This window comes from Microcaecilia unicolor, chromosome 2, assembly GCF_901765095.1.
Source record: "Microcaecilia unicolor chromosome 2, aMicUni1.1, whole genome shotgun sequence".
NCBI classification, from domain to species: domain Eukaryota; kingdom Metazoa; phylum Chordata; class Amphibia; order Gymnophiona; family Siphonopidae; genus Microcaecilia; species Microcaecilia unicolor.
Genome location: NC_044032.1, coordinates 230,679,492 through 230,695,511, shown reverse-complemented (window position 1 = coordinate 230,695,511; position 16,020 = coordinate 230,679,492). Strand labels below are relative to the sequence as shown.

Sequence of the window (16,020 nt, the reverse complement as noted above, 5' to 3'; positions counted from 1 at the left end):
AATTTCACTATAGAACTCAAAAATAAAATGGATTTATGCCTAATAATGGCAATAAACAAAACATTAGCATATATAAACATGGTTAAATCTGCTGTTCAAGCCCTCTCACAATTACTTTATTATACCAGTCCAAGAAAGGGGCTCATATTTTGAATTTCTCCAGTCTCTCACTTTTAATGGCTGTCAGTTTACTTAGTTGGTGCCATAGATCAGATGATCATGGTAGATCTTTAGTTCTCTAGCATCTGGCCACCCCCCTGTGGATAATAGCCACACATGGAAAAAGCATCTGAGTCCATGTTTCTTCCTCCTTCACAGATGATAACTGTAGAAGGAACACTTGGATCTAAGGGAACTAGGACTGTCATCGTTAAAATGCAACACATTAAAATTTTTAACTTGTACTAATTTTAATGTGATTAATTGCATTATGCTGCTCTGTCCTACCGCTGCACCCCCTCCCCCCACCTTCCCCGGTGCTCCTGCAGCTTGCTCTCTCCTACCCACCACTGTACTTCAGTAGCCGTTTCTCTCCTGCCACCCCGCTCCCTGGCATCCCATCCTGCCCGTCCGCCACCCTCCAAACTTGCCTTGTACACACAGCGGCATTAAGTACACGGTGCTCCACTCCTCTCTGAAACTGGAGTCCTCCCTCTCTAGTGCCCCACCGTCTCTGATGGAACTTCCTGTTTCCTGCTGTAGGAGTCAGACACTAGAGAGGAGTGGAGCAGCGTGTGGTTAATACTGTGTGTATAAGGCAAATTTGGAGGTTCACATGCGGCAGGGGTGGGGTTGGGATGAGTGTGCAACAGACAAGAGAGAACAAGCTGCAGGAACATTGGGGAGGGAGGGAGACATCAGTAGGAGAGAAAAATATATGCAGGAGGGAGGAAGACTGAGAGAGTCACAGGGTGGTAGGAAAGAAAAGGTTGTCGGTGTGGGGGAGGGGGGTTAGGAGAGAATGCAGGGCAGCTGGTGAGAAAAAGCTGTAGGAGCTCCTGGGGGGGAAGGGGAAACAAGATTGTGCCAATAAAGAGAGGAAGGGAAGGAATGAAATAAAATGCTGCCTATAGAAGGGAAGAGAAGAGAGATGGTGTCCATAGAGAGGAAAGGAAGAGAAGAGAGGGATGAGATGGTTCCCATAGAGAGGAAGGGAAAGGGAGAAGAGAGGAGATGGTGTCCACGGGGTGGGAGGAGAGACAGGAGGAGATGGTGTCCATGGAGGGGAGGGGAGGAGATGGTGCCCATGGATGAAGGGAAGGGGTAGAAACAAGACAGATATAAGGAGGAAGAAAAATGGCAGAAGGTTGAATGTGAAAGATGTTATAGGGGAAGAAGTGAAGGAGAGAGGAGGCCCTGCCAATAGAGTTCAGAGCACAGATAGAGGAACAGAACCAGAGACCAGGATAAGATAATTAGAAAAATAAAATCACTGGACAACAAAGGTAAGAGAAATGATTTTCTTTCCAGTTTAGTAAATGAAGTACAATATGTCAGTTTTGAGAATTTACATCTGCAGTCTATATTTTGCAATATACAGGTAAAAATGTGAGGGAGACACTTTATGCGATTAATCATGTGCTAAAATGTGAGGGGGACACTTTATGCGATTAATCAGGCAATAACATTTTTAATCGTGTCCAATTATGCGATTGAAAATTTTAAGCGGTGAACAGCCCTAAAGGGAACACATAAATAACATGTCTTGAAAGAGTTTCACACAATCCTGCCAGAGCTGTTGAATGACAGGACATTTTCACCATATATGAAAATATGTGGCCACCTCCTTACATCCTCTCAAGCAAGAATCAGTAGAGGAAAAAAGAGTGAGATAGATATACTGTTTATATAGTGATGCTCTCTATAAGATTAGCAGACGTAGGTATTCAAAAGATGATTTGCCTGCCATTCATGGTCAGTGAGAAGGGCTCCAAATCTTACTCCCAAGCAGAGACATTTAGGCTTCTGGCTTCCCCATACCTACTACTACTACTTAACATTTATAAAGCGCTACCAGGGTTACGCAGCGCTGTACAATTTAACACAGAGGACAGTCCCTGCTCGAAGGAGCTTACAATCTAAAGGACAGAAAGTGCAGTCAATCAAATTGGGGCAGTCTAGATTTCTTGAATAGATGAATAATGGTTAGGTGCTGAAAGCGACATTGAAGAGGTGGGCTTTGAGCAAGGATTTGAAGATGGGCAGGGAGGGGGCTTGGCGTATGGGCTCAGGGAGTTTATGCCAAGCATAGGGTGAGGTGAGGCTGAAAGGGCGGAGCCTGGAGTTGGCGGTGGTGGAGAAAGGGTACTGAGAGGAGGGATTTGTCCTGTGAGCGGAGGTTACGGGTAGGAGCGTAAGGGGAGATGAGGGTAATGAGGGTTAACTTTAGCTCTTGCACTCCCTTCAAACGGGGTCAACTGTTCCTGGAGCCAGCAGATTGCTCAAAAGCAGATGCTTCAGCCGAAGGTATACATAAAAAAATCTGAATTTTGGATTCCAAAGCGTTCCTTCAAGCTTTGGAGAGTTCATAAAATTACATTTTCATAAAGCTGTCCTATTTGTTATACCATACAGCTCCCACCTACTCAAGGGTTTAGGATCCCAGTCCAGGGCATAATAGGGTAGCCCCTAGAGAAATTTGCATATTCCAGCCCATCTCTCAAAAGTATGCTATAGAAAGGGGTTCCTGATTTTGTCTGAGAGCAGTGTCCTATTTGTTTATGTTAAGTAAGAAACATCTTGCAGGTGGCTGTGTCCGCTGAAACGTGGCCCTGTCGGGTCATTTTTTTTCTGAGAACAAGCAGGCCTTAATTTTCACAGATGGATAACATGGGGTCCGCATTGCCTGTCTGGAACTTGTAGCAAGCTTAAAAACAGGTCTTTGAGCATGAAATGTGCTCCATCGCGCATTTGTGAGTGCCATCCCACCCGCCACAAGAGCACAGGACCAGTTCTCTTTTTTTTTTTTTTTTTTTTTTTTTTTTTCCTGCGGTGAGCAGCTTGGCAGGTCACAGCTTGGCAGATATTGGGCCGCATGGCCTCTAATGTTCCTGTGATACGTCTTCACATGACAACTGCCCAATGGACCGTAGCTTCCCAGTGGTGTCAGGCTTCCAGGAACCTAGAGGATATCATCACAGTTCCGCCAGAGCTGGTTCAATCCCTACTCTGGTGGACAATTTGATGCAGTTTGACTCTGAATCTCCCATTCCAAATTCCACAGCCAATGAAAGTGCTGATGATGGATGCATCCCACCTAGGGTGGGGAGCTCATTTAGATGGGCTTCACACTCAAGGTGCTTAGTCAGCCTAGGAAACAGATCTTCAAATTAGCCTTCTGGAGCTCCAGATGATCTGGAGTGCTCTAAAGGCTTTCAGGGGTTGGCTAAACAACCAACTTATACTCATTCAAACAGACGGTCAGGGTGCCATGTACTACACAAACAAGCAGGGAGGCCCGGATCACGGCTTGTGTATTAGGAGGCTGTCCAGATGTGGCGTTGGGCGCACCAGCACAGGATGCTCCTCAAGGCTACTTACCTGGTGGGAAAATTCAGCAGCCTGGCTGACAGACTGAGCAGGTTCATGGAACCGCATCAGTGCTCCCTCATCATGGGCATTGCCCACAAGATCTTGAGCTTGGGGCACCCCCTCAGTGGATCTGTCTGTCACTCAGTCAAATCATAAAGTCCCTCAGTTCTGTTTCAGGCCCATGACAGACTAGCATTGGATGCCTTCCTCCTTCATTGAGGGACAGGACTTCAGTATTCATATCCTCCCATTCCTCTTATGGGGAAGACTTTGTTGAAACTCAAACAAGACTACGGGACCATGATCTTGATTGCTTCCTACTAGCCCTGGCAGATCTGGTTCCTTCTACTGGAGTTACCCTCTGATGAACCATGGAGATTGGCGTGTTTTACAACTCTCATCACGCAGAACGAGGGATCTCTTCTGCATCCTAACCTCTGGTCTCTGGCCCACACAGCCTGGATGTTGAGAGCTTAGAATTTGCTTCCTGAGGGTGTCTCCAGTGTCTTGCTGGCTTCCAGGAAAGATTCCACTAAGAGGTGTTACTCTTTTCAAATGGAGGAGGTTTGCGGTCTGGAGCGAGGGCAAGGCCCTGGATCTTGTTTCCTACTCTACACAAAGCCAGCTTCAATATTTTCTGCATCTTTTGGAGTCTAGTCTTAAGACCCAACTTAAGGGTCCACTTCGGTGCAATTAGTGCTTATCTACGTGAAGAGGGTAAGCCCAGCTCTGGACAGCTTCTAGTTGCCTCATGAGAGGTTTGCTGTTGACAAAACTCCATGTCAAACCTCCACCTATGTCATGGGACCTCAATGTTGTACTCATCCTGCTGATGAAAGCTCCTTTTGAGCCACTTGATTCTTGTCATCTGAAGTACTTGACCTGGAAAGTCATATTTTTGGTAGCTGTTACTTCAGCTTGCAGGGTCAGTGAGTTTCAGGCTTTAGTGGCAGATGCACCTTATATGAAGTTTCATCAAAACAGAGTACGCCTCCACTCACACCCTAAGTTCCCACCTAAGGATGTGTCAGAGTTCCATCTGAACCAGTTGATTTTCTTGCCAACATTTTCCCCTGACCTCATGCCCATCCTGGTGAAAAGCGTACTACACACCTTAGACTGCAAGCGAGCATTGGCCTTTTTACTTGGAGCAGACTAGGCCCTACAAACAGTCTACCCAACTCTTTGTTTTGATCCCAATAGGATGGGGGTTGCCTTTGGGAAATGCACCATTTCCAATTGGCTGGTAGATTGCATTTCTTTCACTTATGCCCAACTTGACTGACCCTTGAGGGTAATGTCAGGGCTCACAATGTCAGAGCCATGGCTGCATCGGTAGCCCACTTGAGGCTGAAGAAATTTGCAAGGCTGCGGTGTGGTCTTCAGTCCACACATTCATATCTTATTACTGCCTTGAGCAGCATACCCGCAGGTACTTGCAGAGGATGTCTCCGCCTTTCTAAAGGCCCATGCGGTCGAGCCTGTTCCACCAGGGGAAGAAGGGCTGGGTTTCCATTCCTGGTACGTCTTTTACCCAAGAAAACAAGGGGACTGGTCCCATCCTAGACCTAAGGGCGCTGAACAAATTACTGATCAAAGAAAAGTTTAGGATGGTTTTTGTGGGCACCCTCCTCTTCATGAAAAGGATTGGCTATGCTCTCTGGACTAAAAGGATGCTTATACTCACATCCCGATACTTCCAGGTCACAGGATGTATATTTGTTTTTGGTTGGGGACACATTGCTTCCAGTACTGTGTGTTGCTATTTGGCCTCGCATCAGTTCCCAGGGTATTTACCAAGTGTCTTGCAGTAGTCGCAGCGTTGCTACGCAGACTGAGAGGCCATGTGGTCCTCTCTCTGGACGATTGGTGAAAAGCACGTCTAAGGACAGTGCTCAGGAGTCCGTGCAGAAAACTGTCCGGGTGTTGGAGTTACTAGGGTTTGTTTTAAACTACCCCAAGTCCCATCTCCATCCAGTTCATAAATTGGAGTTCATTGGAGCCCTCCTAGACACGCAGCAGGTGCGGGCTTTTCTCCTTGTGCCAAGGGCAGACACTCTTGTCGCTCTTGCCATTCAGGTCCGAGCCATCCAGCAGGTCACAACTTGTCGGACTTCCATTCCAAATTCCTCAGCCCCAGAAGGTGCTGACGACTGATGCATCCTGCCTGGGCTGGGGGGTCTCATATAGATGGGCTTCACACTCGGGAACTTGATCAGCTTCCAACAGTGGCCAATCCAGGTCACAAGTACCTGGCAGAAACCCAATTAGTAGCAACATTCCATGCTACCAATCCCAATTAGAAAAGTAAAATGACAAGACAACAAGGTAGAAAAGCAAATTTTATTTTCTATTTATTGATTAGACTGTTAGGTTTTGTAATCTACGTATGTCAGAACTGGTGTTAGACCTATCTAGGGCCCACAAGAAAACCCTCTTTCAATCTCCAGCATAGCGGTGGTAAATTTCTAGCTTTGGGATGGGCCACCCTTGGCGTCTCTGCAGTTCATTAACAAAAGCCTTTCAGAGAAGATATTATTCCATAAGAGTTGCTTAGAAAACTGCTAACATCTGTTTTCATCCTTTTTGGAGGTGAGCTCCTGGATTACCAGAGCAACCAACCCTTCTATGCTACCTCAGAACTGGTGGTAAATTTCTCACATTGCGCTCACAATAGAACATCCTGTGGACTTTTCTACCTTGCTGCAGAATAGATAATAGGCTTGTTACTGTACTGTATTCTGTGTACTGCGTGAGTTAATTCATTTGCTGAACCCCTTTCTACACCATTTACCTGCTAATGTGTGCGTTCATCTTTCATTTGCCATATGCTTTTGCCCACAGTAGCTTTCTGCATTGGCACAAAATTAGAAAGAAAAGCCCTTATAAATAATATCCTGTGACTGGATTTTACTACAAATTGCACTTGACTGGCTAGGGTTCCCTCAGGACAGGTTTGGGAATCACTGAGTTAGGTGTTAGGAAAATCCCTATTTGAAGCCGATTCTAGGTACATATGGAATATCACTTACTGCTACTATTACTTATCATTTCTATAGCGCTACTAGACATACGCAGTGCTGTACACTTGAACATGAAGAGACAGTCCGTGCTCGACAGAGCTTACAATCTAATTAGGACAGACAAACAGGACAAATAAGAGATTTACTAAGGTGGGGATGATAAAATAAGGGTACTGAACAAGTGAGTAAGGGTTAGGAGATAAAAGCAGCATTAAAAAGGTGGGTTTTTAGCCTAGATTTGAAGACGGCGAGAGAAGGAGCTTGATGTACCGGCTCAGGAAATCTATTCCATCCATATGGTTCAGCTGGAAACGTCTCATTAGAGTATGACACAAGGGCAAATTCTGTTAAATTTATTGTTACTTCAGATTTACTGTGGTTTACTGCAGGTCCCTGTCCCCATATCAGTTTCTGACTGCTATTGCAGTAGTAGTAGTTGCACAAAATCACAGGTGCCAGGAGGAAAATCCTAGATATCACCTGATCAATCCTTGTTCTAAAGACGTCTGGAATACATTTTCACGCAGCTGTTATGGGGTAGGATGTATGATTACGTGGAACAAATGTTGTAAAGCATTTTACTTCCAGGCTATAAGGCAGCACAGGGTGAACATCTTGGAAGAAGGGTTTAGGCTTTCTGCAGCCACTTTTGTATGTCATTGTGAAAATTAATCTACTCATTAGTTCGTTCAGCTTTGATAAGTTCCCAGAGCTTGTTGCAAATGGATTAGTTTAGTTAAAAGTTATTGCCTGCAGCTTGTTTGTCAGTCACATCTGCTTCCTTCCCTCTATGCTTAGCTTTGTTGCAGGAGAAGGCTCCTTCCACATTGGCAGCTACTGCAGCCATTCTTCAACTTCTTTTCTGCTGTGTGGCACTGCATGATTCCCTCTACTGTGAACTGCAAGAACAGAGCATTACTACCAGCATTGTGCAGCTCATGGTGGTGCTGGTGGTCAGTTGCACAGGGAGAACAGGATAGTGGCATGGGAAGGCAGCAACAGAAAGAACTATAATAGGGGGAGGTTGGCATATTGCATAAGGGCTGCCAGAGAAACAGAAGCAGTAATATTAGCTGGTGGAGGTTTGGGGCCTCAGTGGCTGCAGCTGCACATGGAAGGGAAGGGGGAGAGAATGGACAAGAAGTTTGCTATTACTCATCTATACTTGTTGGTAGCTGCAACAGAAAAAAGGGCTTTAGCCATAACTTTACAAAATCTTGTGTTTTCAGTTAAGTGATGCTGTGATTTTTGATTGGGAACCAGCCTGGTGGTTTGATTTGACTGACTAGGAATAGGAAATTTAGGTTCAGGTTATACCACTATCAGAGGCTGGGACCTAGTGCCAGTCACTATTGTAAATTTTGGGGGAATTCATTCATTGTATCTGAATGTAATTTGTTGTGAGGTATCATGGTTTAATGCATCTAGGAGTGCAGAAATATAGTGATATGCTATTTCTAAACAATAGCAGTCCAGTTATTAAGATCTGCGCATTACTGGGTTTAACTTTATTTATGTATTATAAATAAGGCAAATATATATTTTTTTCTTGCAGTATTGCACTGTCAAGGTCCAACCTCAATAAGGATTTCCGTGACCATGCTGAACAGCAACATATAGCAGCTCAACAAAAGGCTGCACTGCAGGCAAGTACCATAGTTGCTCTCGCTTCAAACTGGGCAACACAATAATAATGGGTGATTTCCTTTACCCCAATATTGACTGGGTAAATGTAACATCAGGGCACACTAGGGAGATAAAATTCCTTGACGAAATCAAGGACAGCTTTATGGAGCAGTTGGGTATAGGAGCCGACAAGAGAAGGAAAAATTCTAGACTTAGTCCTTAGTGGCGCGCATGATCTGGTGCAGGAGGTAATGGTGCTGGGGCCGCTTGATAACAGTGATCGTAATATGATCGGATTTGATATTAGCTTTGAAGTATACATAGGAAATCAAATACATTAGCGTTTAACTTTAAAAAAGGAGACTGATAAAATGAGAAGAACGGTGGAAAAAAACTTAGAGGAGCGGCTTCGAGGGTCAAAAATTTACATCAGGCGTGGATGCTGTTCAAAAACACCATCCTTGAAGCCCAGGCCAAATATATTCTGCGTATTAAAAAAGGAGACGGAAGACCAAACGACAGCCGGTGAAGGAAGCTATTGCAGCTAAAAGAAAATCCTTCAGTAAATGGAAGAAGAAACCGACTGAAAATAATAAGAAACAGCATAAGGAATGTGAAGTCAAATGCAAAGCGCTGATAAGGAAGGCTAAGAGGGACTTTGGAAAAAAAGATTGCGTTGGAGGAAGCTGGCAAAAGAATCGGTTGGACCGCTAGATGACCGAGGGGTACAAGGGGCGATCAGGGAAGACAAAGTCATAGCAGAGAGATTAAATGAATTCTTTGCTTCGATCTTCACCGAGGAAGATTTGGGTGAGATACCATTGCCAGCAATGGTATTCGAAGCTGATGAGTCGAAGAAACTGAATGACCTCTATAAACCTACAAATTGAAGAGTAGCAGATCTCCTGGACTGGATGGTATTCATACCAGAGTACTGATAGAACTGAAAAATGAACTTGTGGAGCTATTGTTAGTAATATGTAATTTATCCTTAAAATCGAGCGTGGTACCGGAAGATTTGGAGGGTGGCCAATGTAACGCCGATTTTTTAAAAAGGTTCCAGAGGAGATCCGGGAAATTATAGACCGGTGAGTCTGACATCAGTGCCGGGCAAAATGGTAGAGACTATTATAAAGAACAAAATTACAGAACATATTCAAAAGCATGGACTAATGAGACAGTCAACATGGATTTATTTATTTGCTGCATTTGTATCCCACATTTTCCCACCTATTTGCAGGCTCAATGTGGCTTACAATGTTCCTTCATGGCATTTGCCACTCCAGAGTAAAAAGGTACAGTTGATAATAAATAGAGAACATGGATGACATAATAGATTATGTGAATAACATAATGGATTGCCATTTTAGAGTAAAAGAGACAATTGGCATTATCTAAAGAATATTGATGACCTGGTAGATTAAACAGATAGATTAATAAAACGTCATTTCAGAGTATAGATGCAGTTTTGTATACTACAGAGAATATAGATGATCTACAAGAGCTAAGCAATAAGCATAGGGAGAAAACATTTTGGATATCAAGTAAGAGGTGGTGTATTACAGTTCCTATTATGGGTCATTGTGGTATGCCTTGTTGAAGAGATAGGTCTTCAGTGATTTGCGAAAGTTAATTAGATTGTAGATTATTTTCAGGTCCATTGGCAATGCATTCCACAGCTGCGTGCTCATATAGGAGAAGCTAGATGCATGTGTTAGTTTGTATTTTAGTCCTCTACAACTGGGGAAGTGAAGATTTAGGAATGTGCATGCTGATCTTTTAGCATTTGTGGATGGCAAGTCAATATGGTCTGTCATATATGCTGGAGCATCTCCCTGGATGATTTTGTGAACCAGAGTACAGACCTTAAACGTAATACATTCTTTAAGTGGAAGCCAGTGTAACTTTTCTTTTAGGGGTTTGGCATTTTCATATTTTGTTTTACCGAATATGAATCTGGCAGCTGTGCTTTGGGCTGTTTGAAGTTTCTTGATGAGTTGTTCTTTACAGCCAACATAGAGTGCATTGCAGTAGTCTTGATGACTTAGCACCATTGACTGTACCAGGTTACGAAAGATATTTCTTGGGAAGAAAGGTTTTACTCTTTTTAGTTTCCACATAGAGTGGAACATCTTCCTTGTTGTGTTTTTCACATGGTTTTCAAGTGTGAGATTCCGGTCAAAGGTAACTCCAAGAATTTTCAGGGTGTCTGACACGGGAAGGGAGAAGTTTGGTGTGGTTATAGTGGTGAATTTACTTGTGTTATGTTGAGATGTGAGTATGAGACACTGTGTTTTTTTCTGCAATTAACTTTTAATTGAAATGCATCCGCCCACGAGTGCATGATTTGGAAGCTGTGGTTGATGACGTTAATGATTTCCTTTAGGTCATGTTTGAACGGAATGTAGATTGTGACATCATCTGCGTATATGTAAGGGTTAAGGCCTTGATTGGATAGTGATTTGGCCAAGGGTATCATCATTAAGTTAAAGAGGGTCAGTGAGAGTGGAGATCCTTGGGGCATACCGCATTCAGGTGTCCATGAAGTTGACATACTGGAATTAGATTTCACCTGGTATGCTCTTGTGGTTAAAAAACCTCTGAACCAGTTAAGCACGTTACCTCCAACTCCGAAGTATTCTAGGATGTTTAATAATATTTTATGGCTAACCATGTCGAATGCACTGGACATGTCGAATTGTAGTAGAAGTATGTTGTTTTCTGTTGCAATTGTTTGTTTAAAGTTGGTGAGAAGAGTAGTTAGAACTGTTTCGGTGCAGTGATTAGTCCGGAATCCTGATTGTAATTCATGAAGAATTGAGAATTTATTTAAGTAATTGGTGAGTTGCTTGGTCACCATACTTTCCATTAATTTGGTTACCAGAGGGATAGATGCTACTGGGCGATAGTTGGTTAAGTCACTTGTATTTTTCTTTGGGTCCTTAGGTATAGGGGTGAGTAGAATGTTTCCTTTATCTTTTGGGAAGAGTCCATTTTGTAGCATATAGTTCAAATGCATCGTGAGGTCTTGTGTAAATTGTTGAGGCGCAAGTTTTATAAGGTTATTAGGGCATATGTCTAGTTTGCATTAAGATTTGGTGAGCCTTTTGATCGATTGAGAAATGGTATCGTCCAAGAGTATGTCTGTCGAAATTAGTCCAGGTTCGATCAGCTGGATGTTCACCGGGTATTGGGTCTAGACAATCGAGGAATTTTAAGTAGTCGTTAGTTGTAACTGGTAGTGTGAGTCGTAACTTATTCTACCACTACATCACTTTGTAATTATTATACCGGAATTGGTGATTGCCTTTACGGTACTATGTAAGCCACACTGAGCCTGCAAATAGGTAGGAAAATGTGGGATACAAATGTAACAAATAAATAAATAACTTCACTATTTTCTCTTTAAAATATTTCGCAAGGTTATCTGCTGATGGGATGTCTGTGCTGTTTGAAGTAACCGGAGTGGTATCTAATAGTTTACTCACAAGTTGGAAAAGTTTATGTGTGTCCTTGTAGTCTGGTCCAATCTTAGTTTTGTAATATGATCTTTTGGTTTGTCTGATGGTATATTTGTATTTTCTTTGTAGTTGTTTCCAAGCATTGAGTGTGGAGGAGTATTTTTTTTTTTTTTTTTTTTTTTTTTCTTCCATGTTCATTCTAACCTTCTAACTTGTGTTTTTAGTTTCTTCAATTCTTCATTAAACCAAGGTATTGAGTTCTTCCTGTGTGAGGTTTTGGTTTGCAAAGGTGCTATATTGTCTTATATGTTTAACCATCTATTGTCCCATTCAAGAAGAAATTGGTTTGAGTCTCTTTGTGCTGTCCATTCGTTGTTATAGAATTGTTGCCAGAATGTAGACTGGTCAATTTGGCCTCTCGTGGTGTAGGTTATGCGATGTTGCTTATGGTGTAGATCTTTTTTCCCCCCATTGTAGGGAAAAGTTTAATTTGAAATGGTCAGACCATGGTGTAGCTGTCCATTTAGTAAGTCTTAATCGAAGGTTAAGATCTGGGGAGAATTTGTATGTAATGATGTCTGTGTGTCCTTTAATATGGGTTGGTTGCGGATTTGGCCATTGGAGATCCCATAGTTGGAAGAAATCCTTGCAATCACTCACGTTAATTGAGTTAGGATCTTCGAGGTGAAGATTAATATCCCCTATTATAATAAGGTTGGAGTTAGAAACACATGTGTTCGATATGAAGTCCATAAAGTGTGTTTGGCATTCCTGCCAGTTGCCTGGTGGTCTATAAAACAGTACTACGTTGAGATGGTCAATCAAATTTATATGATTTTTTCTAACTGAGGCAATTTCAAGTTGGGGAGGTATGGATTCAGCTATCGTAACAGTGAAATGGGATTTATGGATAATAGCTATACCTCCTGCTTTTTTTCCATACCTTGTCCAGTGGGTAATTTTATATCCTGGGGGGCATAGATCTAAGATTATGGGGTCTTTTAGATCCTGAGTGTTGTAGAACAGGTAAAAATGAATCGCTTTTTCATTCTTTCAGCAAGTATAAATACCAGGGGACACTCAATGAAATTACATGGAAATACTTTTAAAACAAATAGGAGGAAATATTGTTCACTCAAAGAATAGTTAAGCTCTGGAACTTGATGCCGGAGGATGCAGTTAGCGTATCTGGGTTTAAAAAAGGTTTGGACAAGTTCCTGGAGGAAATGTCCAGAGTTGTTATTGAGATGGACATGGGGGAAGCCACTGCTTGCCCTGATGGATTGCTGCTACTGTTAGAGTTTCTGCCAGGTACTTGTACTTGTTAGAAATAGGATACTGGGCTAGGTGGACCATTGGTCTGACCCAGTATGTCTATTCTTATGATTGAGTGCAATGTTGCAGCAGTTTATTTTGTACAGGCTTCCTCTACTGATTAGTGATTGAGAGGGAACTACTTACCTACTTGTGTGGGGATAGTACCTCAGCAGTTTGAAGAAAATGGATTATTAATGTATTTATGTATAGGGCTTTTTTTTTTTAATGTGGGAGAGTAGTTGATGTATATTTGTGGTGTCCTGTGGTTTGTGTTATTTTAGATTATGTATGTTCAAATTGTAAATCGCTTAGTTTTTTAAGCTGGTATAATTTTTTTTAAATAAAAAAAGAATCTTGAAACTACTTAGAATAATTGGGGGGGGGGGGGGGGGGGGGGGTTCTCTTCACCTACAGCAAAATTATGGTGAATTTATATTTTGATGTGCTCTGGAGTAGAGTTGGTTGAAAGGTCCAGTATAAAATCTATGAAAAAGATTTTTTTCCTCACTTGGATAAAACACAAATTATATTTTAATGGTCTAATCATCAACGATAACTAAGAATATTTTAAAGTTGTAATTGTTGTGGTCTCCGTTTTGTTAAGTGTGCACCAAATCATACATCAGAACAAATCACCATTGGATTAGACCTAAATATACTATCAGCAGCAAGACAATAAAATGTTGCAGATATCATCTATGTCCACAGTTCAGGAATCTTGTAGAACTGAAGTTGACGTAACTTAACATGTCTTATTTTTTTCACAGCATGCACATGCACATTCATCAGGATACTTCATAACACAGGACTCGTCGTTTGGAAATCTGATACTTCCAGTCCTACCTCGTCTTGATCCTGAATAAGGGACACTGCTTTTAGAACTTGGAAAACATTCAGTGTTCTGCATTCATTATCAATATTAATAATGATAATGGCGTGGTGGAAACCTATTGGACCAGCTGGGGATAGGGATTCAGTAGAGCCTCAAGGAGGAGGATTCTGTCACCATACAACAAAATTCTGTGGCAAGCTCTGCTAGCATGCTGGCTTCCAGAAGCCATGATCTGTGATCAAGGACTATTTTGGGTGGGGGGAGGAGAGGAATAAGGGGTGTTTTGGTTTTTTTTTTAAATAGGGTAAGAACCTCAGTTGCTTGCAAAGGAGAGCTTTAGTCCCACTAGAGATTACAAATGAAATGGAAGCCAAGATCTAAGTACAGTAAAAGCTCCACGCTTATTTATATTTTGATGTGCTGTGAAGTAGGGTTGGTTGAAAGATCCAGTACAGATCTTTTACAGAGATTTGTTTTTCCTTACTTGAATAAAACACCAATTTAGAGTTTAATGGTTTAATATGTGTATGTCAACTATAAGAATATTTTTAAATTAATCCCATCATTCCCTTCCACTTGAGGTGTGCTGGCTGGGAGAAATGCTGATTAACTTATCATTCCAGATGGCTAAGTGCTGGAAAAGGATACTTTGCTATAAATGCAATATATGCAGTTACAATAAGGAAGTGACTTTTTATTTAGAGTTTCTACAGTATGATTTTTTTTTAATAAATCAAAGTTGGAAAATTATGTTCTAAGTGCATATTTCATCAGGTGTGAACAAAATCAGTTGCAAGCTTTAAAATTTTATAGGGTACTATTCTGTGTGGGTAATAATGTGTGGAATTATCATCAAAATCAGGCCTGTGGCACAGAAGTTTAGTGTGGATCCTAGTTATTTTATTTTATTTATTACATTTGTATCCCACATATTCCCACATATTTGCAGGCTCTATGTGGCTTACATTGCTCCGTCATGGTATCACCATGACTGAATAAACATATACAATTAGTATTTATATAAGAAATATGAGAAATATAGTGTATAACAGTAACATGTATAGAGAGAACATTAATGGAATAACAGTTATGGCTGTTCATCTTGGAAAAGCTTTTGTGAAAATATTTTTCATTTTTCAGAAATTCCAAAGTTATTAGGAACTAGTAAAAAAGGCCCGTTTCTGACACAAATGAAACGGGCGCTAGCAAGGTTTTCCTTGGAGTGTGTATGTTTGGGAGAGTGTATGTGAGAGTGACTGTTTGAGAGTCAGAGTGAAAGTGTGAGTGTGTGAGAGAGAGAGTGAGTCTGGGTGTGAGTGTGTTTGTGAGAGAGTGTGTGTGTGAGAATGAGAGTGTGTGCAAGTGTGTATGTGAGACACAGTGTGAGAGAGAGTGTGTGTATGAGACCAAGCGAGTGTGTGAGTGACTGTGTGGCACATAGAGAGTGAATGTGATACAGTGTGAGACAGAGTGTGTGAGAGTGAGAGTCAGAAAGACATTGTATATGAGAGAGAGAGTGTGAGCCGTGCCCTCCCAATCCATGGCCATCTGTCCCCTGCCCCCTCCATTCATCCTTTTCCAGCAATTCCCCTCTCTCCCTGAGCCCTGCCCTCCCAATCCATGGCCATCCATGTTTCTCTGTCACCTGCCCCCTCCATTCATTCCTATCCAGCATTTCCCCTCTCTGCCTGAGGCCTGCCCTGCAATCCATATCCATCCATGCCCATCTGTCCCCTCCATTCATCCCTATCCAGCAATTCCCCTCTCCCTGAGTCCTGCTCTTCCAATCCATGCCCATCCATGCTCCTCTGTCACCTGGCCCCTCCATTTTTCCCTATCCAGCATTTCCCCTCTCTGCCTGAGGCCTGCCCTGCAATCCATATCCATCCATGCCCATCTGTCCCTTCCATTCATCCCTATCCAGCAATTCCCCTCTCCCTGAGTCCTGCCCTTCCAATCCAGGCCCATCCATGCTCCTGTCACCTGGCCCCTCCATTTTTCCCTATCCAGCATTTCCCCTCTCTGCCTGAGGCCTGCCCTGCAATCCATATCCATCCATGCCCATCTGTTCCCTCCATTCATCCCTATCCAGCAATTTCCCTCTCCCTGAGTCCTGTCCTTCCAATCCATGCTCATCTGTCACCTGGCCCCTCCATTTTTCCCTATCCAGCAATTGCCCTCTCTACCTGAGGCCTGCCCTGCAATCCATATCCATCCATGCCCATCTGTC

The 16,020-nt window shown here is 42.5% G+C and overlaps 1 protein-coding gene across 1 annotated transcript in view; it reads left to right on the top strand.

Annotated features, from left to right (window-relative positions):
* Nucleotides 1–14,540, top strand: part of INIP (INTS3 and NABP interacting protein) — a 28,064-nt gene extending 13,524 nt beyond the window's left edge. The window contains exons 3-4 of the mRNA XM_030192367.1: nt 8,110–8,200; nt 13,726–14,540. Coding sequence (XP_030048227.1) covers nt 8,110–8,200; nt 13,726–13,821 — 187 coding nt within the window. The 3' untranslated portion in view covers nt 13,822–14,540. The remainder of the gene's footprint in view (nt 1–8,109; nt 8,201–13,725) is intronic.
* Nucleotides 14,541–16,020: the final 1,480 nt, after the last annotated feature.